General features: G+C 39.3%; 3 protein-coding genes across 4 annotated transcripts in view; 1 reads left to right on the forward strand and 2 right to left on the reverse strand.

Moving 5' to 3' along the window:
- Positions 1-1,205: 1,205 nt before the first annotated feature.
- On the reverse strand, positions 1,206-8,124 carry th2 (tyrosine hydroxylase 2). Its single transcript, XM_044020656.1, has 12 exons — positions 7,575-8,124; positions 6,484-6,661; positions 6,298-6,386; positions 6,132-6,199; positions 4,882-4,932; positions 4,640-4,785; positions 3,729-3,864; positions 3,546-3,615; positions 3,157-3,213; positions 2,293-2,388; positions 2,055-2,188; positions 1,206-1,539 (listed from the first exon to the last, which is right to left on the reverse strand). The coding sequence occupies exons 1-12, from the start codon at positions 7,815-7,817 to the stop codon at positions 1,374-1,376; spliced, it is 1,434 nt and encodes a 477-aa protein (XP_043876591.1). The 5' UTR covers positions 7,818-8,124; the 3' UTR covers positions 1,206-1,373.
- Positions 8,125-8,551: 427 nt separating this feature from the next.
- pah (phenylalanine hydroxylase) lies at positions 8,552-23,420 on the reverse strand. The gene is made up of 13 exons (XM_044020658.1): positions 23,255-23,420; positions 21,748-21,864; positions 16,355-16,538; positions 14,276-14,364; positions 13,387-13,454; positions 12,635-12,831; positions 12,427-12,562; positions 12,265-12,334; positions 12,121-12,177; positions 11,105-11,200; positions 10,049-10,182; positions 9,847-9,962; positions 8,552-9,052 (listed from the first exon to the last, which is right to left on the reverse strand). The coding sequence occupies exons 1-13, from the start codon at positions 23,330-23,332 to the stop codon at positions 9,009-9,011; spliced, it is 1,386 nt and encodes a 461-aa protein (XP_043876593.1). The 5' UTR covers positions 23,333-23,420; the 3' UTR covers positions 8,552-9,008.
- The window catches only part of LOC122766049 (mucin-5AC), a 69,686-nt gene continuing 65,752 nt past the window's right edge, over positions 21,823-25,756 (forward strand). Inside the window, exon 1 of one of the 2 annotated variants that reach the window (XM_044020647.1) lies at positions 21,823-21,887. The gene's annotated coding sequence lies outside the window, so the exon portion shown is untranslated. The remainder of the gene's footprint in view (positions 21,888-25,756) is intronic. The other variant, XM_044020643.1, reaches the window with a different exon arrangement.

Genomic DNA, 25,756 nt, shown 5'->3' on the forward strand with positions numbered 1-25,756 from the left:
ACAGAAAACCCAGAGGGCCAAATTCTCCTGTGGCAGAGAAGAAGAGAAATAAAGAGAGAAGAGCGTCTGTCAGCAGTGCAGCTCCGTGGACCATGCTGTGGTCGGCTGTGAGGTTCTGGTGACCTGGACCCTACTGATGTGCTGGGCCCCAGTGCTGGCTCTGGCCTTGACCAGCAGAGGGAACATTATACTTAAATCATTCATAATTAGCTCCTTCCCTTTACTTAATAACGCTTGAATATAAATGGGTTCCAAGAATTTTCCAAATGGAAAATGTTTTGGTTTGGATTTGAAAGCCAGAAAGTGACCTAAAACCTTGTATTGTAGCGGTACCCTCTCCTGCAGGAGAAACACTGAACGTCTCTGCCTTTGACACATTTTATTTTTTTGTTTCATGCAGGTGGCAGGAGGTTTTATGTTTTTTGGTCATCCGTCCATCCAGCCCATTCTTGTGAAGACGATATTTCCAGAACGCCTTCACGAAATGTCTTCAATGTTCACTTGCCTCCATGTTGATCTGAACAGGCTGAATTTCTTTGGTCAAGGTCAGCCTGACCTTACAAAACATGTTAGACTCTGTAAATGCAAGATCTCAGAAATACCTTCATTTGGACTCATGGATGAAGTTATTATATTTTGGGTGTCAAACCTGTCTTATCTCAGGAACACCACCAGAGAATCTTTGCAAATTTGGCACAAAGATTCACCTGGACTCCCAAGTTAAACTGAACGGATTTTGGTTGTTGAAGGTCCAGGGCCAAGGCCACTGTGACCTTGTGAATGCAAAGATCTCAGAAAGACCTTGAGGGACTTTCTTCAAATTTCCGTGCAAACGGAAGCAGCTCAGAGTAGAACCACTGCTCCGCCAGCTGAGGTTGTTTGGGCATCTGGTTAGGACGCCTCACTGGGGAAGTGTTTCAGGCTTGTCCTTCTGACAGAAGACCCCGGGGCCGACCCACGACACGCTGGAGGGATTATGTCTCTCAGCTGGCCTTGGAACACCTTAGGATCCCCCAGAGGAGCTGGTAGAAGTGTCTAGGGAGAGGATGGTCTGGGCTTCCTTGCCAAGGCTGCTGCCCCCACGACCCGGATCGGATAAGCAGAACACAACGGAATGGAGCATTCATTTGGATCAAAGATCAAGGTCACTGTTTTTTTGTTGTTTTTTATGAATGAGACATTTTAAGAACATGGAAGACTTCCTCATGAAAATAAACGTTTATTTCTTTTTACATCATACACACAAACAGCTCTGTGGAACCTCGAGAAGAGGACTACATTTTTCATATTATTTGTGTTTGTTTGTCATCATTTGATCTTTAGTGGCAGGTCTCCATCCGTCCCATCCCTGAACAGAAAGTCTCCTCCCAGTTTCAAGAGGAGCCGAGCTTCTCCAGGGCACTGTGCAGAGTCTTCAGGTCTTCTCTCATCTGGCTCAGGGCGTTCTGGATCTTCCTGGGCTGATCCAGAACTTCTATGCTGCAGGTAAATGGGTCGTAGCGAACCGCAAAGGGGCGCTTTATGGTCGTTGAATATCTCCTAGGATTAGGATTAAGAAATCTTTCAGATTTGTTTGTCTGTGACTCAACTGATAGAAGCTGCTTATCAAAGGTTCAGGTTGATGTCATCAATGCAGCTAACAGTTAGTAAATAATCTATTAATCTGTCGATTGTTTTATGGATGAGTGGATTCATTGTTTGATCCACGAAAATCTTCAAATAATGGCATTCTCAAATGTTATTCTGTTTTCCTGAAACCAGAATATGTTGAAAAAATTTTTTTTTTTTAATTGTTTAAAGAAAGCAACCTGATTGGATTATCAAAATGGTTGGGGATTCATTTAGTAACCTATTGATATCAATCGAGTTCACATCCCCAGACATCCGTGGGGATGTCAAACTAGCACACAAACTGTAAAAATTAAATGCATGAATATACTTATCATATCCTTTATTCGAAAAAAAATAAAAATACTATAACTTCTATTAATAACTGCAATTTAAAGTCCAGGATTAACATTGCAGAAATGAAATGACATAAATGCCGTCAATACCTCATCTTAATCTTTGCGTCCTCAAAGTTCTCGGACACAAAGTAAACGGGCTGGTACGTCTGGTCCTGGTACGGCTGCACTGCCGTCTCCTCTGGGTTGAACGGCTTGTACTCTGGCTTGTTGGACAGCGCATACTGCAAGAACAGAACAGGTTTAGAGACTGAGACTGAGAGAATAAAATCACGAGAACAAGAAGAACACACTGCGGTACAAATGTCTCGTGAGAGTCAGTGCTTACGATGAGCTCCCCGTACGACGACAGAAGTCCAGCGCCGTATGCTTTCACCGCTCCATTCTGCTTACAGAGGCCAAACTCCACAGTAAACCAGTACAACTGTAATGGAGTAAAGTATATATTTTTATTTTTTTAAAAGCAGACAAATTACAGTTTGTCTGCTCTAAAGTTCTTTATTTTTTGAGTAACTTGATTAAAAATGAAAAAGTGGCACAGGATTTCTTTGTTATAGTCATTTTTACATTAATCTACAGGCATGAATAGACTTTAACAATAATAATAAAAATATAATAAAAACCAAGAAAATAAGCCTCTGTAACTGTCCTAGATGATATTTAAAAATTAGTGCATTTTTATGGATGTGTCAACTGATCTTGCAACTTTTTATTTAAAAGGAGCAGAACTCACGTTAGTACTCAAAAAACAGATATTAACACATTATTTAAATCAGATTATAGCTCCGTTTTTGCTGTAATTATGAGAGCTGGGAATAAAATTTAGACTTTAGACTTAAAATAATTCAACCGGTTCAGCATAATCTGCAATCACTACCATTAGCCACAAGATGGCACTAAAGGTCAATCACAGGAGAGTAGTTTCCTCCTCATTCACATTTTAATGCAATAAGATTTAATCATACAACCATGAAGCTTCTTTATTTTTTAATATTCTAGACGCTGCTATGACACTTTTCTACCTCTCAGATTATTGGTGCTTATGTTTATGCCGAATGTAAACATATGTGGTAGTTTTTAATCAAAAGTTTAGATTGGGTACATATTTATGCATTTTAAATTGAGGTTGTCAGAGAGACAATTCTACTTTTTTTTTAACGTGACATATTTGAAAAGGATTAAGAAGATTTACCGTTGACAGTTTCTCAATGTCCTCGTCTGAAGCTCCGAGTGAGGCCAGTCCGATCTCCTGTAAGTGTCATTCGTACAGAAACAGAAATTACTTTAGCTATTTATGAAAAATCAAATGTGCAGATCGACATAGTGCAGCTTTACAATGGAAGAGTATTAGGACCACATGTAAAGAACTATTTTGAAATAAATAATAAAAAATTCTGACTTTTTTCTCAGAATTTTGACTTTTAATCACAGAATTCGGATTATAGTCTAGAAGATATATCAGAATTATAAGAAAAAAATCAGAATTCTGGGATTAACGTCAGAATTCTGGTTGTTTCTTATAATTCTGATATACCTTCTATTTTTTAACTTTCTTTCTTCCATACTTTAAAGTCCAGTTACCTGTGAAAACACGGCAAACTCTTTGTCTAACAGCATGGGGATGTGGCCGAGCAGTTCATGACAGCAGTCTCTGTCGTAAAACACACACCCACACAAAGAAAAGAAGATTTAATACAAAAAAATAAACAATAGCAGCTGAAAACAACCATATAATAAAGGTAAAGACAGTAAACAAACACTCACGGCTCAGGCGAGTGCATGGGTGACGACGAGTGTCGGATGTACTGTGTGCACTGGAAAACCCTGAAGGACAAACTGGCCAGGAAGTCTCGGGCCGACAAGAGGCCAGCGACTGGACGCAGCTGGAAACCTGTCTTTTCTAGAAGAGAATAAAACAAACTCTGTTGTTCATTTAGTCAACTCGTTTTATGATCACCATCCATAATTCTCAAACACAGGGTCGGGACCCACAGATGGGTTGCAGGAGATTTGTTTGGGTCCCCAAAGAAATTAGTAAGATTTCCCAAACTTAGAGTAGAGATTTATGTGTATATTTCGTAAATAACGTGGATAAAATAAAGTTGTATTTATCCCTTAGAACACTATGTTTTAAACGTATATACCGTATAGGCTTTAAAATGTGCAGCATTCTAACTTTTTTTCTCAAAATTCAGATTTTTTTCCCTCAAAATTCTGATTTTTTTTCCCCTCAAAATTCTGATTTTTTTCCTTTAATCTCAGAATTCAGATTTTTATCTCAGAATTCTGACTTTAATCTCAGAATTTAGATTTTTTTTCTCAAAATTACCACTTGAATCTTAGAATTTTGATTTTTAATCTCAAAATTCTGACTGATGAAATTATCATTTTCATTTTCACCAACTATATAAACACACTGGAGTAAAAGGTACTTGTCACTTGGTACCTTTTTATGAACAAAAACAAAATAAAAACAGCTTCAACCAATAAATGTTAAGGCCAAGTTTCACACAATTTACCTTAAAATAAGTAAACATGTAATCCACCATTACCCAGGAGATTAGTAATGTCAAGCAAAGGAATAGATAAATTAGTAAATAGATGAACCCTTTCTGCCTGTTGTGTTTTTTTACGAGCTGAAATCCTTTAAAAATCCTTAAAATCTCTGTCGTCACCTTTCAGGAAAGCAGAAACCTCTCGGAGCTGAGGAATCCGTTCCTCTCCGTAGCCGCACTCCTTCTCCAGCTGCTGCAGACCGTCCAGGAACTGACGACACGCCAGACTCGGGTAGATGCTCCTCAGCTGTCGGTAAACCTCCCTCCTTTAAATACAACCGTACCATATTATTGTTATTATTTTTATTATTGTTACACACCCTTTGAACCATAGTGCACCTGTATGTGTGTCAGTGTCTCACCATGTGGACGTCTCCTCTGCTGTGTACTCCACAGTGGGCAGTGGTTCTCCTCTGCAACAAACAGTCAAATACTGCTGAGATCAATGGATATAACACATGGATCCACGATACCAATAATATCACGATACAACGATTCTGTGATAATCAATATATTGCGAGACAATCGTACGGCGATACATTGTGATATCTGTCTCACTGAAGAAAAGAAATACGTAAACGTGAAAAGTTAAAAGTGCAGGATTCTGTTTGTTCACAACATGGAGAACAAAAAGTCATAAAGTCTGTATTGAACGTGGACGGAGCATCTCTTAACGTAGCTTTCTCAACAGCGTTGATACCTTGAGATATGATAAGATACGATGGGTACGATGTGATAACTTGGATACGATAGATATAATAACTTAGATACGATACGATAACTTAGACACGATACAATGGGTGCAATGCGATAACTTAGCTACGATAACTTAGATATGATATGATGGGTACGATGCGATAACTTAGATACGATAACTTAGATGCAATAACTTAGATACGATAGATGCAATAACTTAGATATGATACAATGGGTGTGATGCGACAACCTGGATACGATATGATGGGTATGATGTGATAACTTAGATACAATAAATACGATAACTTAGATATGGTACAATGGGTGCGATGCCATAACTTAGATACGATAACAAATACGCTATGAAAATACCTTATTTTCATGTCGTATTTAATATGATAACTCGGATACGATGCAATAACTTGGATATGATGGGTACAATGCGATAACTTAGATACAATACAATCCAGCATGGTGGATCCGATAAGATACGATAAAAGATAGCAGCATACATAGATAAAATACGATGGATACGATACTATGAGATACAATAGGATACAATAGGATACAATAGAATACGATGGTATGCAATAAGATTACATAGGTAAGCTATGATACAATATAGTGAATATGATACGATAAGAACCTGTAGCTACAATACAATTTCTATGATACAATACAATCACAAATTTACAATAAAATGTATACAAAATAACAGATGGATACGTAGACACATATGATACAATAACACATGAAATTGTAGCAAAAGAAAATCACATCGCAAACTTTATGCGATGTGAAGAAAGAAAATAAAAGATGAAAAACCACAAATATAAATAAAAAAACAGAAGGAAACTATGAATATAAATCAGTGACATGAATGTGAACACCAGACTGTGTCTTTAGTGGGACTCACTGTTTGTATCTGAAGGCCAGTTCGGCGATGAAAGCTCGTCTCTTCCTGTATTCTGAATCACTGAAGCCCTGCACGCACAAAATAATAAATAGATGGATAAATAAATAAGTAATCATAATAAGTGCAGGCTTTGTTTTAATCTGCAGTGAAACTGTGACAAACTCACAGGATGATCCTGATCCATGTCTGGATCAAACTTGGTGATTAACAGGTTACATCTGTCCAGGTCTTTAATCTGCCGAGGAAACCACGGACCTGTGACAAAGACAGGGAAACAAAAGAGTCATCGTTTCATCTTCTTTGCATGTTATTATATATGAATAAATAAATAAACGGGGACTAAATTAACGACCTTTTTCCTCTGGTATGGAGCGAACGTCACCGGCCACTCTCTTGAGCGCGTTGATGAAAACGTCCAGGTCTGAGCTGTGAACGTCGCACTTCATGTAAAACTCCAGCTCCGTCGTCGAGTTGTTCTTCCACTTCCTGCACGGACGACTCTCAATGTGCAGGAGTTTGGCTTCAAACGTCTGCGACAGAGAAATACGTCAAATCATAATTTACGTTTTGTTGGATATGAAATAACATTAATATGGGGCAAAACAAGGATCTGTGTCATAATAATTCATAATACTATGCAATAATTATGTAATATTGCTATAATGTGTAATAACATTTCAAAACTATATTGAGACTTTTAGAGATTTTTTTACAGTTTACAGTTGACTATAGTTGGATCAGCAGGTTTCACACTGTAAAATCCATCTTCATAGTGTAATTTTGTTACTTTTACTTGTAAATCAGTTTGTTTATAGTGTAATATAATTATTTTCAATATAATATACTTACCTTTACTTGAAAATGAGCAGGTTTACACTTTAATATAGTTAAATCTGCAGTTAACATGGCGTTTTGTTTGTAATACAAGTACTTTTACTCATCAATCACCATGTTGACACTTAAATATAATCACTTTTACTTGTAAACCTGTTTCTTTGCAGTAAAATATAAGGTTCACGCTTTAATATTGCTACATTTTCCTTGAAAATTAGCAGGTTTACACAGTAATTTCGACACATTTACTCATAAATGACCACGTTTTTAACTTTAATATAATCACTTTTACTTGTAAATTGGCTATTTTTCATAGTGTAATATAATTACTTTTACCCATAAATCATCATGTTTATGCAGTAATTTAGTTAATGTTACTTTAAAATGAGCAGGTTTACACAACTTTAGGTGTAAAAGACTATTTTTTATAGTGTTATATAATTCCTTTTACTCATAAATCACCATGTTTACACTTTAATATAGATACTTTTACAGATAAATCAGCAGTTATCACAAACGTTGTGCGTAAATGTAAATTTTTATAGTGTAATGTACTTGAAAGCCTTTTTTTTTTTTACAGTGTAGATTAGTTAATTTTAATGATCTCACCTCGAATATTTTGCCGGCTTTGAAGAATCCCGCGTTTTTCTCGTTGCTCAGTGTGAACAGGATGTTCAGTGTCACTCTTCCGTCCTTGTCCTCGAACACGCAGCCGTCTCCGCACCTGGAGGGCCCCGGGGAGCCCGCGGACCCGCTGCCGCCGCTGGTGCCGCGTTCCCGGCGCGCGTCCTCGATCAGACTCTGCTTCCTCCCGCTGAACGGCGGCGTCTGAACCGCAGTCTCTGTTTTCATGTCAGCGGTTTATGAACCGGCACCGGTGCAGGGACAGGTTTATATACTCTGTCCCTTCCGGGGGGTGGAGGACACGCACACACACACACACACACACACACATATAGGGACAGCGCGTGCGTTTGGCCTTTTTTGGCGCCTGTCTGCGTCATTATATTCCATCAATTATGAGATAAAAATAGTGCACATTTATGTGACTGTGACCATGAGAGGAAACAGCTTTGTACTTTATAACAAACGCACTCAACCAAAACATCAATGTTACGTCATAATATTTATTTATTTATTTGATTTCATTGATGTTTAAAAGGTTTTTATTTCCCCCAGATTCATTTTTATTTTATTGTTATTTTTTACAGAAACAGTTCAATGTTACTGCACCAAAAAAAAAAATACAGTTGAGTGACAACTTCAATAAAGTTTGAAAGCAACAATAAATATGACCTACATGAATTTACAAATATCTTAGTTTTATTATCACGGCAGAGCATAATCTTCTCTATCGTCACACACAAAAGCCATAAAATATTGGCTGGTAGTCAGAAAATGATTTATTATATAATATACAAGTAATTTTTTTGTAAATGTATTTCTGTTTTTCCTATTATGGTCAAATGTATACCACTTAAATGAATGCTAGTTTATTTAAAAGCTGAAATTTTGAGTGCCTTTAAAGTACCTAAGTAACAGTATTATTTAGTAAACTTGAAAACAATGAAGACAAAACCAAGACGTCCAAAGAAAACAATATTTATTTATTTCACTGAATGAATTTCATGCATATTACAAATATTGAAACAATCCAAAGTGAAATCTCACCCAAAAAAAGACAGAAAATCCCTCAAAATGCTTTAAAATTTTTAAAAAATCAAGTCACGAAGAAGATGCCGTCGTAGAGGACACTCTTATTTTGAAAAAAAAGAAAGGAAGAGAAGCGTATACATTTATATTTCAATAATGGTTATACAACATTTGAGCGGTCAAATGTCACGTCCACGCCCGTCCTCGACGTTTTTAACCACTTTATGAATTACACAGTAAATGCTGTATTGGTTTTGATACAAATAACTAATTTTGCATAATCATACAAGGTCATTAGTTATGACTAATAATAATACTTGATTATAGAAAAAAAGAAAGTGGTGATGATGGTCGGGCGAGTCCTCGGTTCTCTCTTCACACGTTTTTTTTTTACGCCAGTTTCCTCAGAGCTTCACACAGTTTCCCCATTTCACCTGAAATAAACAAAAAGAATACAAATAATCTACTTTACAGTTTATGGCTTTAAATAATTCATCGCTGGACGTTTTTGCAGACAGTTTGTTTCCCTGGGCTATTTATTTTTAATCAGTTTACATATTTTAAAATAATATTATCAATGCAACTGCCTTTCACAACCAGGAAAAAGTCGTCACAGATACCTTTTATCGCAATATCACGACTTCAGCTTCCACTTTTCAGTTGTATTGCGACCCAGCGCAGTGCGGCTCTACTAGCGCTTTTTCTTTTCTCTTTTCCATTAGTGATAGAACCTGGTACCGAGGTTATTCAAGTTAAAAAAATATAAAGAAAACTAAAATTGAAAAAACTTTCGTTAACTGAAATTTGAATTAGAAATAAACCATCAGCTGAGCGATTGACACATTTTTGTAATTGTTCTGTTCGCTCGTAACCCCTTACGGTGGGACATGCTGCTAATATCGTGAGTTGTGTGGCTGAACGGTATTCTTGCCGATATGTGTGCAATCTATAGCAAAAATTTCAAATATCGATACTAGAAAAAATGTGAGGAAGTATTCCAGTCAAAATACCTGACTAGCTGATTAGCGAAATTAGCGCAACGGTCCTCCAATTTTGCGCATCGGCCGCAAATCTTAGCACAACTGTCCGATACGCTTCCATGCGCTAGCTAGAATGCTGACAACAGTTTCACACAACCATGCTATGGCGTCTCCGCCCACGTTGAGGAGGAGCTAGAGTAATGACCCAACCCGCGTAGAGTTGCGGGAAAGCGTGGCGCGATACTCACTGCCGATGCTGTCGGCTAAGTTCCTGAGCCGCTGGGTGTTGTCCAGCACTTCCACGCTCTGGGTGTAAGGGTTGTATCGCACCGTGAAAGGTCGGGGAATAGTCCCTGCGAATTTTCTGCAGACACACAAAAGACGTCCATTGTTTAGCAGGGTGACGGCGATGATGATGATGATGATGATGGAGTTATGGTAAATACTCACCTAACTTTCTCTTTGGCGTCCTCAAAGCTCTCTGCCACAAAGTAAATTGGCTGATACTCTGTGATTGGGTATTTCTGGATGCTGGTCTTCTCGGGGTCAAAGGGCAAGACCTGGGGCTTGTCTGTCAAGGAGTACTGAAAAAAGAAACGGTAAAGAAAAGGGGAAATATTTTTTTTACTGCTGTGATTTAGTTGTGTTCTCTGCTGCCGTTAGTGTTCCCGTCCTTTGGGGGCGGGGCATTATTATTGTCAGGAACAGAGAGTGACCGCCTAGTGACAGTCTCTAGCCCCGCCTCTTTTTTTTGGATCTCTAGCCCCGCCTCTTTTTGGATCTCTAGCTCCGCCTCTTTGTGGATCTCTCGCTCCTCACCTTCACGCGGCTAGTCGACCTTTTCATGCTTGAAAACGTCATCTCTCCTCTGCACCAAAGCCCATTGAGAAAAATCAACAATTTAACATCACAGCACGCAGGAGTCGCCGATCCACTGCCGCCTCAGTCGCTCAGTTCAAATGTCTTATTTTGTGACTTCAGTATTTGAAATCCTTTGTTTGGGTCAACCTTAGGAACACAAACTGACCACAAGAGGCAGCAGTGGACCAGAAGCTACTGTGTTCCCGTGAGCTAAAATTACTGGTTTTCTCAATGGAATTTGGTGCAGGAGAGCGAGATAACGTGCCAAACATATACTTAAGATGCCATAAATTTAATGCTACCTTTTTTCTACTGTTTATTATTTCTCAATGGCCGTTCCCATCAGTGTACCTACAGGAAGTGCGGCATGACTCTGGACTTTTGTGTCCCTGCGACGTGACAGAGTGCACATCCTCTCCTGATGTAACTTGTGACCTGCTCATCCTCCTCCTCTTACCCCAGTGAACCACTTTGCTCTTTGCTCACACTCTGCGGCTTCTCACCCACTGACATAATGAACCTGGAAAGCGAGTGGACCACTAACCCAGTGCCTGCACCCGCTGCAGTTGTGCTACAGAGGCGGACGTGGCTGTGAGAAGAGACGGGCGGGAGGGCCAGCACTGAAATATTCGTCTGGCTCTTTACCTGCAGCTCTCCGAACGATGACAGCAGTCCAGCGCCGTAAGCTTTGATCTCAGATCCCTGCTTACACAGACCGAACTCCACAGTGAACCAGTAAACCTGAGGAAGAACACTCAGAGTATGAATCAGAAAAGCTAGGGTTTCAGCACACAAGTCCAGGACTATTGGACAATTGTCATTTTGGAATTGGATTCAAAAGCAAAGAAGACAATGCCCAAAGAAATTCACTAAGTTCACTTGATTTTGTGACGATTGCAGCTTTGGTGTTTAATACTAGTAATCCCAGACGACACACTTTGCATTACCGTAATAACACAACAGTTTGTGCTGTACATAGTTTACATTTTTTTGTGTTTTTTCTAAATAAAACTTTTAGTTTTTTTTCATTTTAAATTGTTAATGCAACAGTTATTATAGCAAAACGGGCAAAATCACTTATCATGGTTAAAGTAAGCATAAAAAACCAACAACGGACATTTAGAGGCTTAGGTGTTAAGGGTAACATGTTCATGTTTTGTATCATATCAGCTTTTTATCCGCACATAACTGGGGTTTTGGAGGCAAGCACCACCAATATATGATGTCATAGCCCCTGGTGTTGTTACAGGCCTGGTTTATATATATTACAGCATTTATAGTCATTTTGGGTGGGGGTGGGGGCAAGTTGTGTTTCCGTGTGGAAAATGCCCCCAAGAAAACAGAGACTGTGAAATGTATGGTTTATTAAAAACCTTTCATTTTTTTCATTCACAGTGTCACAGTGTCATTTGGCTTGGAAGTGTAATCCCATGTAAACCTGGGATTAAAACTGTTTTTTGCGCAGTAAGGAATGGGATTTCTTTGGTGACCTGGTCTTTAACGTTAGGGACTCAAAGTTTAGAGCTTTTCAAGCATCAGAACATTTTAGGGCCCTAAAAAAATATGACCTTAACGTCAAAAAATTTAGCGTAACATACACAGAAATAGATGATCATAACTGAGAAACCAAATAAAATCTCTGTCTCTTGTGCAGCGCTTACTGTAGCCAACTTCTCAATGTACTCATCAGGGGCGCCGAGGGAGGCCAGTCCGATTTCCTGACCAGAAGGACGACATTTGGGGTCAAGTACAATAAAAACACCAGAACGGGATAAGTAAATAAGTTAAAAAAAGTTGTGTGTTACCTGTGAGAACTGGGCAAAACCCGGGTCGGCAAACAGCGGAACGTGTCCCAGGAGCTCGTGGCAGATGTCCCTGCGACGCGGACACAGATGACTCTTTCACAAATGTACGACTTTTTAAGCGTATTATTTTATTTATTTTTTCTATTATAGGTTCACACTCACGGCTCAGGTGTGTATCTGGGCTTGGAGCTGTGGCGGATGTACTGCGTGGAATGGAAGACGCGGAAGGCCAGTCCGGCCAGGAAGTCGCGGGATGAGAGCAGGCCGGCGACCGGGCGGAGACGGAAACCTGTGCACGCTGCGAGGACATGGGTGAGTGAATGAGCGAGTCAGATTTGTTTAGTAACTTCATAAGACGCGGGGAACTCACACTGCAGGAAGCGGGAGACGTCCTCCAGCTGCGGGATGTTGTCCTGCTTGTAGCCACAGTATTTCTCCAGCAGGGGGAAGACCCGGTTGTGCTCGCGGCAGGCGTAAGTCGGGTACAGAGTCTTCAGCTCCCTGAACACCTTCCCCCACGTGGCTTTCTCCTCCTCTGTGTACTCCACTTTGGGGATGGGTTGACCACTGACACGGGAAAAAAACATTGTTTAATTTCCTTTTATTTTTTCAAAAGCACAGGCTCTGTGTGCAGTTTCATACATTTAAAATAAGTGGTTTATTGTGGAAAAGTAAAGCCAACTTGGCAGAATCCTGTGCTCTCTTTGGTGGCAATGAGGGGGCGACTTATCTACTGCGTCTTGAGCACTTTTTAGCTTCCGCTTATGTTTTGCAAATGGGTTTGACTTTTCAAAATCCTAAAAAAATATATACTTATAAATACTCTTGTCTGTCTGCAGCTAAATGCCAAGACTCATCAGTATGAAGCTGCAATTTTATGGAATTAGATCTGTGTCAGTATTTTCAAACAACACTTTTCACGAAGCAAACAAAATATCGATTTAATCCTTCAAAAATATTGTATTTTATTTATTTGTATTTGTATATATATGTACACATATATATATATATGTTCCCTTATGATTCTCCAGTCGTGGTAAACAAACATAGAAAGGGATTATTATGGATTTTATTTATTATTATTATGGATTTAAGTAGGATATAAAGCTTCAGGATAGTTACTGTCTGTAGTTGTAGGCGATGTCGGCGAACTCCTTCCTGCGGGCTCTGTACACTGGGTCTGTGAAGCCCTAGACACACACACACACACACACGTTACACGTTAGATCTCATGATTCCACCCCCCGTCCCCGTCCCCCGCCCACTCTGAGCTCTGAGCTGAATCAAAGAGTGGAAATCCTCTGCTGAGGCACAACAGCCCTGCGTGGCCTTTGGCAGCATTATGCACTCACTCTTGTGTCCTCGGATAAAAAGAGCGCGCAGATGAATATTGAGATGATCGAAACTCTCTTTGTAGCGAGTTCTTCAGCCGACAGACGAGTACGCCTCGCTGACGAGAGACGGCAATTATCTATAATTATAGGGGCCTCCATTAAAGCAATGACATCCATTTGTGTGTCCAGGTAGTTTCCATTAGAAAAGACAGCAGCAGCAGCAGCATGAGCGGCCTGTCATCTCCGCCACGGCCTTGTCTTTCATAAAACATGTGGGCATGAGTATTCATTCATTCATTCATTCACACACACACACACACAGTTTCACACTGCTATCCTTTTATGGACATTTCATGGACAATTCATATTTTTCTTCCTAAACTTAACCAGCGCCTCAAAAATGAGGTTCTGCCTCACTAGGACCAGGTTTTGGTCTCCATGAGGACGACTGGTCCTGACAAGGTCAGTGTTTATGCCGGGGAAGTGTCCTAAATACAAGTGTGCGCACACACAGACAGACAGACAGACACACATGTACACACAGACAGACACACACACTCACAGAGACACACACACACACTCACAGACACATACACACACACACACACACACAAAGAGGCAGGATGTGAGACACACACACACACACACACACACAGACAGGGTGAGTCAGTCCTCACCGGATGATCAGCCTCCAGTTCAGAACCATAACTGAGGATCTGGTTTGCAAAGCGGTCCAAGTCCTGGATGTCATTAGGGAACCACGGCACTGGAGGATCAGAAATAGTTATCAGTAATCATCAGTAATCATCAAGAATCAGTGTTTTTACTCCTCGTGTGATTATTCAGGTTAAAATCAATGAATCATTCATGTCAATCATCACTGTTCACAGGTAAATAAAGGTTTAATTTAATTACTGAATTACTAGCACAATTAAAAACAGAGGTTTGACCAGCGTGCTGTGCAGAATAATGTCAATACAAATACGTAAATTGTAAATTGCAAAACCAAAAAACTGAAATGTTATTGTTATTATTTTTTTTCATAAAAAAAGCCAAAAATAACATTAAAAAAGTACATTTTACTGAAAGAAAAGGGAAAATCGTAGGATGGATTGTCTTAATATTGGTTCATTTTAAATCTACTCGCTGAATTTCACTTCCTAACCAAGTAATCGTTGGGTAGTATTTTTTTGTTTGTTCCTGAAGTTAAAGCCACAAAAGATGCATTGTCTCCACACTGATGATGAAGTGGTGATTAAAATAACAAAATAATTCAGCGCCTGAATCTGAGGTTGATTATCGCGTTTCCTTCTGTGCTGTGGCATTTTGACGCTGCACAGAAGACGACATGGGTTGGCATCTGCGAGTTTATATGGATTTATGACCCTGAAGGAAAACACTGGGGCCCAGTCATTAATCTACATTTATGCAGTGTGGTCCAGCCTCGAGGGCCCCACTACAAGACAACGGGCCCCTGCCAGGCTCCTCCATAAACAGGCCGTCTCCACAACAGGCCATAAATAAAAAAAATCCACCATGGTCCACTTGACCCTGACCAGAAGACCTCGGTGTCAGGAGAAGATCATGGTGGGCCTGTCTGTCTCTGTGTCCCGTGACCTTGGCATCCTCCTCTGTCCTAGCGTGCAGACACAGAGCTCCTCTGTTTCCTGTCGCGCCTGTTGCTCCTCAGCAGCTAAACTAATGTCATTCTGGAAAAAGACTCATGAAAGGATATGGACGAGCACGACGGCTCATCACAGTCTCATTGGCGACACTGGGAGTGTGTGTGTGGCTACTGTTGATGAATGGATGATGATTTCAGCTGCGTGTGGCTCAGAGGACGAAAGACTGTCACTCTTTTTGCTTCAACTCGTCAAATTAATTCCGTTTCAATTTCACAAACGCTGCCCCAAAGGCATGAAATTTGGACCCTTTTATGTCATACTGTCTGAAACGGAAATTAAGTTTAATCAAAACCTTTTTTTTTTTCCCAGTAAAAATGCAAATTATTACTTAAAATACCAATAATTTTATTATGTAATAATTAGTGGCTAAAACAAGGCAAATATCTTACTTTACTGATAATTTTCATTATTATATTATTTTTTGATACATTTATTTATTGTAAAATCAAAAAACAATTGTGATTTTAATTATGTTTTTAACTCTTTTGTCCCGTAAATATACTGAAGGTCCGGTTTGTAGCGATATGATAGCACAAAATGGCGGCCTTTGCCATGTAAAGTACATTTGTCTTATTTAAAGCCATCAAGACAAACATTCTTGTGTGTCGTATATGAAATTATATGCTAATAAACCATGTCAAAGATTAAAGATAAAAAGGGGAATGTTACCTTTTAGTGCTACACCAATTTGAAAGTAAAAATTTACTGAATGGCACCAAAAAGAACTCTTTTGGTAACCGTTTTCGTAAAAGTTTAAGATAAAATTAGACAGAAAATTCTTAAGTCAGGAATGGGAACAACGTTATACCCAACAGATTTACATTTACAGTATGTTCGAGCTTTTTTTACGCAACGTAACAACTCATTTTATCCACTGGTTAGTGTTAGCGTTACAACTAGGTTAGCTAACCAGCAAGCTAATCTAGCTAATTTGATAAAACATAGCAACATATTGAATTGCCAGCAGGGGCAAAAAAAACAACTTTAAACCTAGCCAAAATTCAAATGAGGTTCTGCCTCATTAGGACCAGGTGTTTGGTCTCCATGAGGACTCCTGACGAGGACACTGACCTGTGTCCTTCTCTTTGTTGCGCGTTAGCTCGTGCACGGTGCCACTGATTTGCGTCCCCAGGCTGTTGATGACCTCGTCCAGCGCCTGCGAGCAGTTTGCGTCCACGTTGATGAAGAACTCGTACTCGTTCGTGTTCATCCGGGATGGACGAGACTCGATGTGGATCAGGTTGATGCCTTTGTCCTGCAAAAACAAGAGGGAAAACTTTGGTGAGACCTGAGTCACTTTGCTTCAGTTTTGTCAGTTTGTTGGTAGAACTGTTTTAGCCAAGCAAGCTAGCTTTTAGCTGATAGATAGATAGCAATTGTTTTAGCCAACTATATATAATGATTATCTCATTTAAATAATTATAATTTATATAATTTAAAAGTATGTTGTTGTTGTTTTGGTTTTTGATGACTTGTTTCACGTATTAAATATTAATGAATCCATTATATTTAATTGAAAATACTATGTATATATAGTTGCACAGCAATGCAGACATAAAATGTAGTTTGGAGAGACAGGATACTAGTGTTTTTCAATAGCTGGTTATTGAAGTTATTTGTTATCATTAAAAAGTTATATTTCATCAGAAGAAAATTGGGAACACATATCGGTTGTTGGCTGATCTGATTTCTAAAAATTTGCCATAGAAGAACCAATTTGAGTCAACGTCTATTAATATTGGCACATTATTACCTACCTATTATTAAATTATTACCATAATGTCACAATTTTGTAACCAGCACTGTTTTTGTTTTGTTTATTTATGAAAAAAAATTCAGCTTTTCAGATTTTACAGGTAGGAAGGTAACATTTTCAGTGTGAATTAATGATAAACTAACAGGACTTCTGCACTGCCCCTGTTTCACCACTAGAGGGTAGTGTGCGGCCACTAAACGAAGGGCTTCCATGTATGAGCGGAGTCGACAGAGGCCTTCAGGTCAGAGCTGCCTTGACCTCTGTCCTTGTGTTCACTCACACTGCAGGCAAAACTCAGGACATGCACAGTAAAATCATTCACCACAAATCGCAACGCTTTAGCGTAAAGAAAGAAAGAAAGAAACTGGGGAATAAATAACACGTTCATTAATCTTGTTCTTGTTCTTGCAGCCTGAAAAAAAAGACCCTCAGGCTGGAAAGTTTCCACTCTCTCGCTCTCTTGGACATTCCTTTTTTTTTTTCAGCGGAACGTGATCGTCAAATGGTAATTATTGCCAAAATGTGTTTTTATTTACATGGTGTTTGGGGGGCGGGAGAGGGAGGATATTGTTCTCTTGTCACCCATAGGCTCAGTAAAGAGGAGTTGCCTCTCTACGCTTCACCAGCATCTGGATCCCATTCAACTTATAACAGGTTTTTAAAAAAAACAACAAAACCATATGGTCGCCAATTCTCAGGACTGACACTGACCCAAAGTCCAGGTTTGAATTTGAAGGTAAACACGACTCACTATTCATGATGCAACCTCTTTTTATCCACTTTTGGCAGATTAACCCCCTGTGTTCTTGCAGTTACTCTACACAAATTATTAACCATTAATCATTAACCAATTAATCCATGATTTCCCTTTTTAAATTCATGCCAGTTTTCGACTTTAAATCATTTTATGAATATGTTGATGATTAATTTGTCTTTTCTGCTCTTTTTCATTAAAACAATTTATCCAATTTATAGCCTCTTAAATGTGTAATTTCTCATTTATTTGCTCATGTATAACACTAAAGTGAATATTTTGGGGATATCCTTCTTATAAATGACTTTCTAATTAAATTTAAACATTTTTAAAATGAGTGTGAACAGCAAATTTCTCCATGTTTTTGTCACTGTTGTCTTCGTATATGATCATGTGTTCCATTTACATCAGAAGTCAAAGGCGTAACTGGAAGTTTATGGAATTAAATTTGTGTCAGTATTTTCAAACAAGACTTTCCACGAAGCGTGGATGCAAACATATCTCGGGCTCGCTACTGTTAGCCATTGTTAGCGCTGACAATAACAACACTCTGCGCAGTATTTTGTACTGTGTGTTGTTAAACTAATATTAACGGTAAAAGTAACAGCATTTGTACGAGTGGCAGCCATCTTGGAAACCCGAGGGGGGTGGGGGGGGGGGTTCCTGTGACAGGAAGTCGGAGAATTCTGACTTCTGAAACTGGAATGCACCATTAGCCTGGGGGTGCGATCTGTGAAGTCTGGTACATGCAGTCGTAGCTCAGACCGGGTGAGCTAGCCCGACACGTTATCGTGTTTTTAAGTCCGTGTTTTTTGGTTTTTTTTTGTCATGTCATGTTAGCATTCTGAGCTGTGTGAAGAAATATGGTGATAACCATTTTCCTCGCAATTAATTGGGGAAGAAAAAGGAAAGTTTATTGTTCTTTCTGTCAGGGAACAAGCCTGTGATCTGGCACTCAGTGTTTATTCACAATAATCCTTTATTTTTCCCCTGAATGACTCGGTGAGGAGCGAGTGTCGTTCCACCACACACATGCTCACGGCCTGGTTCAGCTTAACATATTTCGACCTTAAACCTCGACCCCAGCAGCATGTACAGGTCATTCTGCCTGAGCCGTGTGTTTTTGTGTCCTCATAGTCCTCATGGAGACCAAAGACCTGGTCTTAAAGAGGCACACGCTCATTTCTGCATTTCTGGAGGAACTGGTTAAGTTTGTTAAGAGGCAAATGAATGAAGTCGAAGTCGATGCAGTGTCCTGAGTGTGCGTGTGTGTACGCGTGTGTTATAATAGTTTTGTTTTTTATTAAATGCTTAGTTTTAGTTTAGTTTTTAGTATAAGTGTTTTCCAGGTGCAAGGTAATCATAAAAGTATTGTGTCTCAAAACCTTCCAAAGTTGCCTGCCAAGAAAGAAAACCCACATTTCATATGAACCCAAAAGCCTTATGTAGGAAAGCAATTCAATTCAATTCAATTCAATTCAATAAAGCACATTTTCATTACGTATTTAACCCTAAGCCAGTTTCAGTTATCTGGGTATTTTTTAACTTGTATTTATATTAGAGTTAAATATTTATATATATTTACTTTTATTTTAGTTAACGGAAATTATTAAAGAGATCATCTCAGGAAAGTGGAAATAAACACAAATGGGGGGGAAAAAAATAATAAAAACAACCAAAAAAGAGGGCTGGGATTTAAAAAAAGTGTCATTTAATATGTGGAATTAAAAATTAAACTCCTGTCATTGAAAGACTTGTTTTATTTATGACATTTCAATGTGTGCTGAGAGTCTTGGGAGGAAATGTTGTTATGCTTGCATAATAACAATAAAGAAGCTTGAATTAAAAGGTTTAAATCTATTTTATATATATTATTAATTTAGTGGGTTAATTAGGTGTATCATGAGGTATTTCACAAATGTATTTGCTACTTATATAAATAAGTATATAAATAGAGTGATGAACATGTGACAGAGGAGTTTTGACAGGCGTGTTTCGATGGGTTGATGTTTGAAAATCTGGAAATGTGTGTGTGTGTGTGTTGGAGGAGGAGGAGTGGGGGGGAGGATGAAGAGAGAGGGGGAGGTGCAGGGGGAGGATTGCTAAAGTGGGAGCTCATAGGTTCAGGAAAGACTTGCATGTTTGCTGATGTTCTTCTGGCCTGTTCTGTTTTATCGATCGCGCTCCGCCTGCCAACGCTTCCACCCCTGCGACTTCGCAGAGGAAATTCATTTCTGCAGCCTCATTTTTGTGATCAAATTGGGTTAGCGTAGCATTTTAAAGGGGCAGTCTGTGCAACTGTCAGTCACACAATGTCAGAAACATTTTTTTAAAAGTCCAAATTGAAAAAGCATTGCAATGTGATGGCATGAGGTTTGAAAGGTGGGAAACGTAGACATTCAAAAACGACAGCATTGGCAGTTTGATTGATCTGCTTTTTGATCGCTGGTTGTCTACCAATTAATATCTTTAAATTGCAGTAGTTTAACTTCATAAGACGTAAGGCACTTTAACGCTGCATAGATTCAAGAATTGTTTATGTTGTTTGGTGTTCTTCAACATCATAAATATATAATATGTGCTTGGGTTAACTACCGTTTAAATGAAAAGGAAACATCGCGCTTAAAGTCATTATATGCTCAATACTGAACTGATACCCCCCCACAAATCTGCAATTACTGTCAAAGAGAATGTGCATTGAGCTCTTGCCTCCCTTCAACTGTAAGAACTTTGATTGATTATTAGTGTTTTTAATCAATTACAGAAATGGAATCTCTGTACGTTTGTTAAACAGTTGACACAAACTAAAACTAGCCCAATTTCCTCCAACTGGGTTTAAAAACACTCAGATCCCAAACTCCCATGTCACTCTTGGTTATTTTCTTGATTAATCTGGTGCTTTTTGGTCAGGAAAAAGTTACTTTTTTTACATGTTGCCTCGTTTGCTAAAATGTCTCGTTTGAGCTACAACAAAAAATATTCATCGTGGGCAAAGAAAATATTTGCATTTAACCTTTTTTTCTTTCTGTCCTTCCCCAGCGAGTGATGACCACATTGACTGAAGGCGGTGCATTGATCCTCAAACATCGCAGATAAGCTCCTGTTTGTTTAGTTTTCTTCTTTTTTTTGGTGACCAACAATCAGCATGAAAACAACACCAGCAGATATATAATCCCGAACAGGAGGCGTGACCGTGACGTTAGTGAAGCCTGATGTCGTAACACAATAATGTGAGTCGGGAAAACAATCTAAAATAGAATCTCGTGGTCACACAGCTTATTTTGTTTGACGATAATCAGTAGCTTGACCGAAGTTAGCGCCCACCGAGAAAAGTCGATTCGCTCGGTTGTGTCACACACTGGAACACTGGTGCTTGACGTTCAGCGAATTATTATTACATTTGTTTCATAAGAAAAGGAAGACGTGTGGGGAAACTTCTTAAGTTTCCACTTAAATCACAAGTGTCATTAACCCAGACGGGCAGTAAATCCATTACCATCATTCCCAAAAAAAAAAAACTGTGTCGGCACATTCGGTCCTCGAATTGGACTGGTCCAGTGTTTATGTACGATTAAGTTAAAAGCCTGCTCAAATAAACTAATAAACAGAAATAACTTGGGTATGTGGTCATCTCCTCACCATGGCTTCTTAATTTTATTCATTATTTATGGTTTTTCTTGTTGGATTATTTTTTATTTTACTAGTTTTCAAAAAATTCCACCACCAACGTTTTTTTCATAATGGTCCTTTGAGCTCTCAACATGCAGTTAAAATGACATTTTTTTTCTTCTTAAACCTCCCTTAAGTCGTTAAATTTACCCCATGTCGACTCAACTTCATTAACATTCCTGTGTACCTCCCGTTGATTGTAAACTTTGAGAGGAACCACTCGGAATGTTTTGCTTTTCAAAGTCCAGGAAGAGAAGTTTGACGCAAAAGTGTTTGTTTTTTTACCTCAAATAGCCTTAGTGCTCTGGCTAAAGCTCCAATCTCCTCTTTCAGGGAGAAGATACAGGAGATCACCTCCGACTTGTTGGTCTCCTCCTCCAGGTACATGGAGCCTCGTCTCCTCTGTGGACAAAGACAAGTTCAAGGTAAAAAAAAAAAAAATCATCATTTTCTTTACATGTGAAGAACTTTTAAGTAAGTTAGTTTAAGCAGCCTTTGGGAGATTGAGGAATTAGTGACATCCAAGAACTTCGGGGGCCTTCACCAGTACCAGAAGTTCTTTATTTGTGAAGTCTGGCTAGTTTGTCCGTTTGTGCTTCACCAACGTCTTCACGATACTAGAACGTTGATGTGGATACCAGCAAAATACACGATACTCCATCGAGTGGAGTTCCTAAGCTGTTTGTCTTGTTGCTGGTTGACTTTCCTCAGCGTCATTATGGGATTTTTAAGAGAAATATCACTTGATTGTGTTAACTTGACAGAAGACAGTGGCACTGGTTGTTGTTGACAACCCTAATCTTCACCGATCCCACAATTGGCTTCCATTTTGGATTACTACGTCAATGATTCTGCTCTATTCCATGATGTATCATGATTTTATTGTATTTATTTATGCTAGTTATTTAGCCAGGAAGATCCCATTGAGATACAAGATCTCTTCTTCCAGGTAGTCCTGGAAGAAGAGATCAGATACTGCACAAATGCTGGTACAAATACTTAAGGAGACCAAACAATGTCAGTGGCGAGGTATGTTCACGTTTGTGTTTGTGGATCACGCTGTCACGCCAGGTCAGTTCATGTGTATAAATCACAGCTGCGAGAAGACGACAACCGTGAAATCTAGTCTTCTGCCGGGAGGGTTTTCTTCTAAACTTAAACACCTCCTCACAAATGAGGTTCTGCCTCATGAGGACCAGGTTTTGATCTCCATGAGGACTACTGGTCCTGATGAGAAGCAGATATTTAAAATAACCTGGACCTCTTAAAATGCTTTAAATGTTGTAACTTCAAGAAACTTAAGCACATACGTGATGTTCTTGGGGCTTAATATCACAACTGAACAAGTTAAAACTTTATTTGAAATGAGTTAATTTAGTTAAAACATAATGATAAGTTAGCACACTGGGCAATAATTAACTAACTTTGTTCATTAAATATCTACTTGTGAAGTGTTTATGAATAAAAGCGTCCAAAACAGAAAAGCAAAGGTAAGATATTTTAAGTTTAAGTTAAGATTTAAGTATTTTTCCTATTAATCAACTTTTTTTTTAAATTCCACGAGGAAAAAGGACAGCTTTTAAATCCAAACACCTGAAACACCTTTCTGTTGCTCCTGTCTGTGTGTGTGTGTGTGTGTGTGTGTGGAATCTTCCAGTTTTATGTCACCGGTGCTGCAGTTCACACACACAATGACACAATGACAACATGAGGACAAATGAACACACCAGCAGTAATGAAACAGTTCCTGAAATGTCAAAAATGATTATAGACTTGGATAGATTTTTTTTACCCTGGTGCCCTGCTCCTCTTTGCCCTCCTCCGGCTGAGGACCACAGTCCCCGTTGACTTTCTTGTAGATAGCGTCCATGCTGAAGCTCCACAGGTGAATCACTGTCTCTGTGTGTGTGTGTATGCTCTCTCCGTTCGTCCCTCCAACTGCTGCTGCTGTTACAGCTGCTCTCTGTTTTTAATCCTCTCCGGTTGACTCTGGACCACGTGACCCCCGCACGGGTCTGTCATGGGATGTTTTCTAAGCGGATCTGGTTTTTATTGTCCACAGCTGGGTTCTTATGTTCTTAAGTTTTTGTTGGGGGGTGATGGGAAATTCCTAATTACCTCCACCGATTGGCGTGGCATTACATTACATTACACGTCATTTAGCAGACGCTTTTATCCAAAGCGACTTACAATTGAATTGAGTACAATCAGCCAGGGGTGGCTTTATTTATTATATAAGTTTGTCCTTTCTGTTAGCAGCAACTTCCTTTCTACAGTAGGAATGGTATCGCTCAGATCGGTCAAAATCACTGGATCGGATATCGGACCGATAAAAATGTAGAATCCGAAAATTATGTCATGTTACAGCTGTTTTTTTGGGAGAACAATATTTGTTACACAGTTGGAGAATTATGTCTTTGAAATGGCTCAGCATAAATGTGTTGTTCACAGCTTCGTAGTGCATAAATGGACCAGTTCCGAAACTGACTGATACCGATTCCCATCCCCAGTTGATTAATGGTCTAAAATAACTACATTGGACTATCGGTCGATACTCAATTTCTTGATATCGGATGGGACAATAAAAAATTAAAAACAATAAAAAACTGCCTACTGGCAGAACAACATCTAGTTTCACAGTCTTCTTCCCCCACGACTGTGCTTAATTAAACACATGGCATGAGTGTCATGCCATGTGTTTAATTGACACACGGTCCAAACACAGACTGTAAGGTAAAACTCAATGGTGACCTCACCTCACCCTTCCTTTCCTCTTGTGTTGGAGAACCTAAGTGGCCTTCAGTTCTCCGCTCCTCTTTGAGATCTTGGTACATCTCTTCTCATGTTCCTTCTTCTTGATGTTGCCGTTGTTTGAGTTTGCGACACTCTAGAACGTCTGAAAACCAGATACGTGCGATACGTGTAAGCATAATAGACCGACACCGCTTTTTTCTGCGAATGAGCGCCCAAATTCCGCTCTGTACGTCGTCAGTGGATGGAAACATCACATGAATGTGGTTCTTTTTTTCTTTTTCTTTTTTTTTGATGCACTTCAAATTTGCATCACATTCCAAAGGAAAGTTTATTCACATATGATGAAAGAATGAAAGCAGGAAGTCTGACTTATGGGACGATCCGCTCCGCTCGTCTATATGTGGAGCTGGCAGCTATATGAATACAGACCATTAACCATTTCACAGTAAGAAATCACTGCTTCAGAAGGGCCTTTGTTTCCATGAAAGCGGAGTTTTCCAAACCATAAAAAACATGACAGAAATTGGCGATTAGGTTAATCGGACACTTTAAATTGACAGTAGGTATGAATGGAACAATGAATTGTTGTTATATTTTGAATGAGCAAGGTTTCAGCGTTGATGCAATTTACATCTCGACAGTTGAGTTAAGTCGAGGTTGACGAAAACGCGGTTACAAAATCTCGACTCAGCTGGAAGACCCCTTTTTCAAGAAGAACTAACCTCATGACATTACGCCGCATTTCCTCCGCGTCAATCCACGTTTACTGGGAATGACATGGTGACGCATAAAAAGAAATGAACAGCGAGTTGTTGTGTGGAGGGTCATTCAGATGTGATTCATGTGGGTGGATGATATAAAAAAAAAAAGTGTGAGGAGGTGGAGGAACGGATCCACAGGTGACCACATGAGGGCAGTGCAGGTTTGGTAATGTGGAGCGAGCGACACACAGCAACACTTGACCCAGCTGTGTTTTCAGGTAAACTCACTGACCTTCATCCACCAGAGCATAGATTCTAACATTCACCTTTTTTTAAATTTATTTATCTATTTATTTAGAGACCAAACCCAACATCTCATCTGCTGTTTGGGTTTCCGCCACTTGCTAGAACTTTATGAAATGTGATCAAATGACATTTACAGTATTTTTGTTCAAACGTGTGGCCCTCCACATGATATCCAGTTTTTGTTATTTATAGGTTTGTGGAACATCGGGATGTAATCGACTTAATTCGCCTGCCCCCACTGCACAGTTGTTTTGTCTTAAATAGTGGGACTTTTTTTTTTCCTCTTGAGTGACCCCTCCTGACCAGCCAAGACACTCCTTGGCCCCCATGTCATTTGAGTTTGAGACCCCTGTTTATACTACTGAACATTTGCAGTGTCACTTAAACACTTCAAGTGTTCATTTAACTCAAATTGAGACCAAATTCACACAAATTCGTGCAATCGTGTAGTTTTTGTTCCTTCAGTGCTACAAAATGTACTGTGAATGTTTCAGGGAGGTACTGTACGTGCGTATCTGTGCCATTAGAGACAG

The sequence above is a fragment of the Solea senegalensis genome, linkage group LG3, assembly GCF_019176455.1.
Source record: "Solea senegalensis isolate Sse05_10M linkage group LG3, IFAPA_SoseM_1, whole genome shotgun sequence".
Lineage (NCBI taxonomy): Eukaryota > Metazoa > Chordata > Actinopteri > Pleuronectiformes > Soleidae > Solea > Solea senegalensis.

What these genes read in the sequence shown, in the direction of transcription:
- pah (XM_044020658.1), bottom strand. Translation starts at nt 23,332, where the DNA reads ATGGACGCTATCTACAAGAAAGTCAACGGGGACTGTGGTCCTCAGCCG. An exon ending in ATCGCCTACAACTACAGACA is followed by an intron (nt 12,832 to 13,386) that starts GTAACTATCCTG and finishes TTCCCGTGTCAG; the next exon opens with TGGTCAACCCATCCCCAAAG. An exon ending in GACGCCAAAGAGAAAGTTAG is followed by an intron (nt 9,963 to 10,048) that starts GTGAGTATTTAC and finishes GTGTGTCTGCAG; the next exon opens with AAAATTCGCAGGGACTATTC.
- th2 (XM_044020656.1), bottom strand. Translation starts at nt 7,817, where the DNA reads ATGAAAACAGAGACTGCGGTTCAGACGCCGCCGTTCAGCGGGAGGAAG. An exon ending in ACATGGATCAGGATCATCCT is followed by an intron (nt 6,200 to 6,297) that starts GTGAGTTTGTCA and finishes TTGTGCGTGCAG; the next exon opens with GGCTTCAGTGATTCAGAATA. An exon ending in AGTTTGCCGTGTTTTCACAG is followed by an intron (nt 3,214 to 3,545) that starts GTAACTGGACTT and finishes TGACACTTACAG; the next exon opens with GAGATCGGACTGGCCTCACT.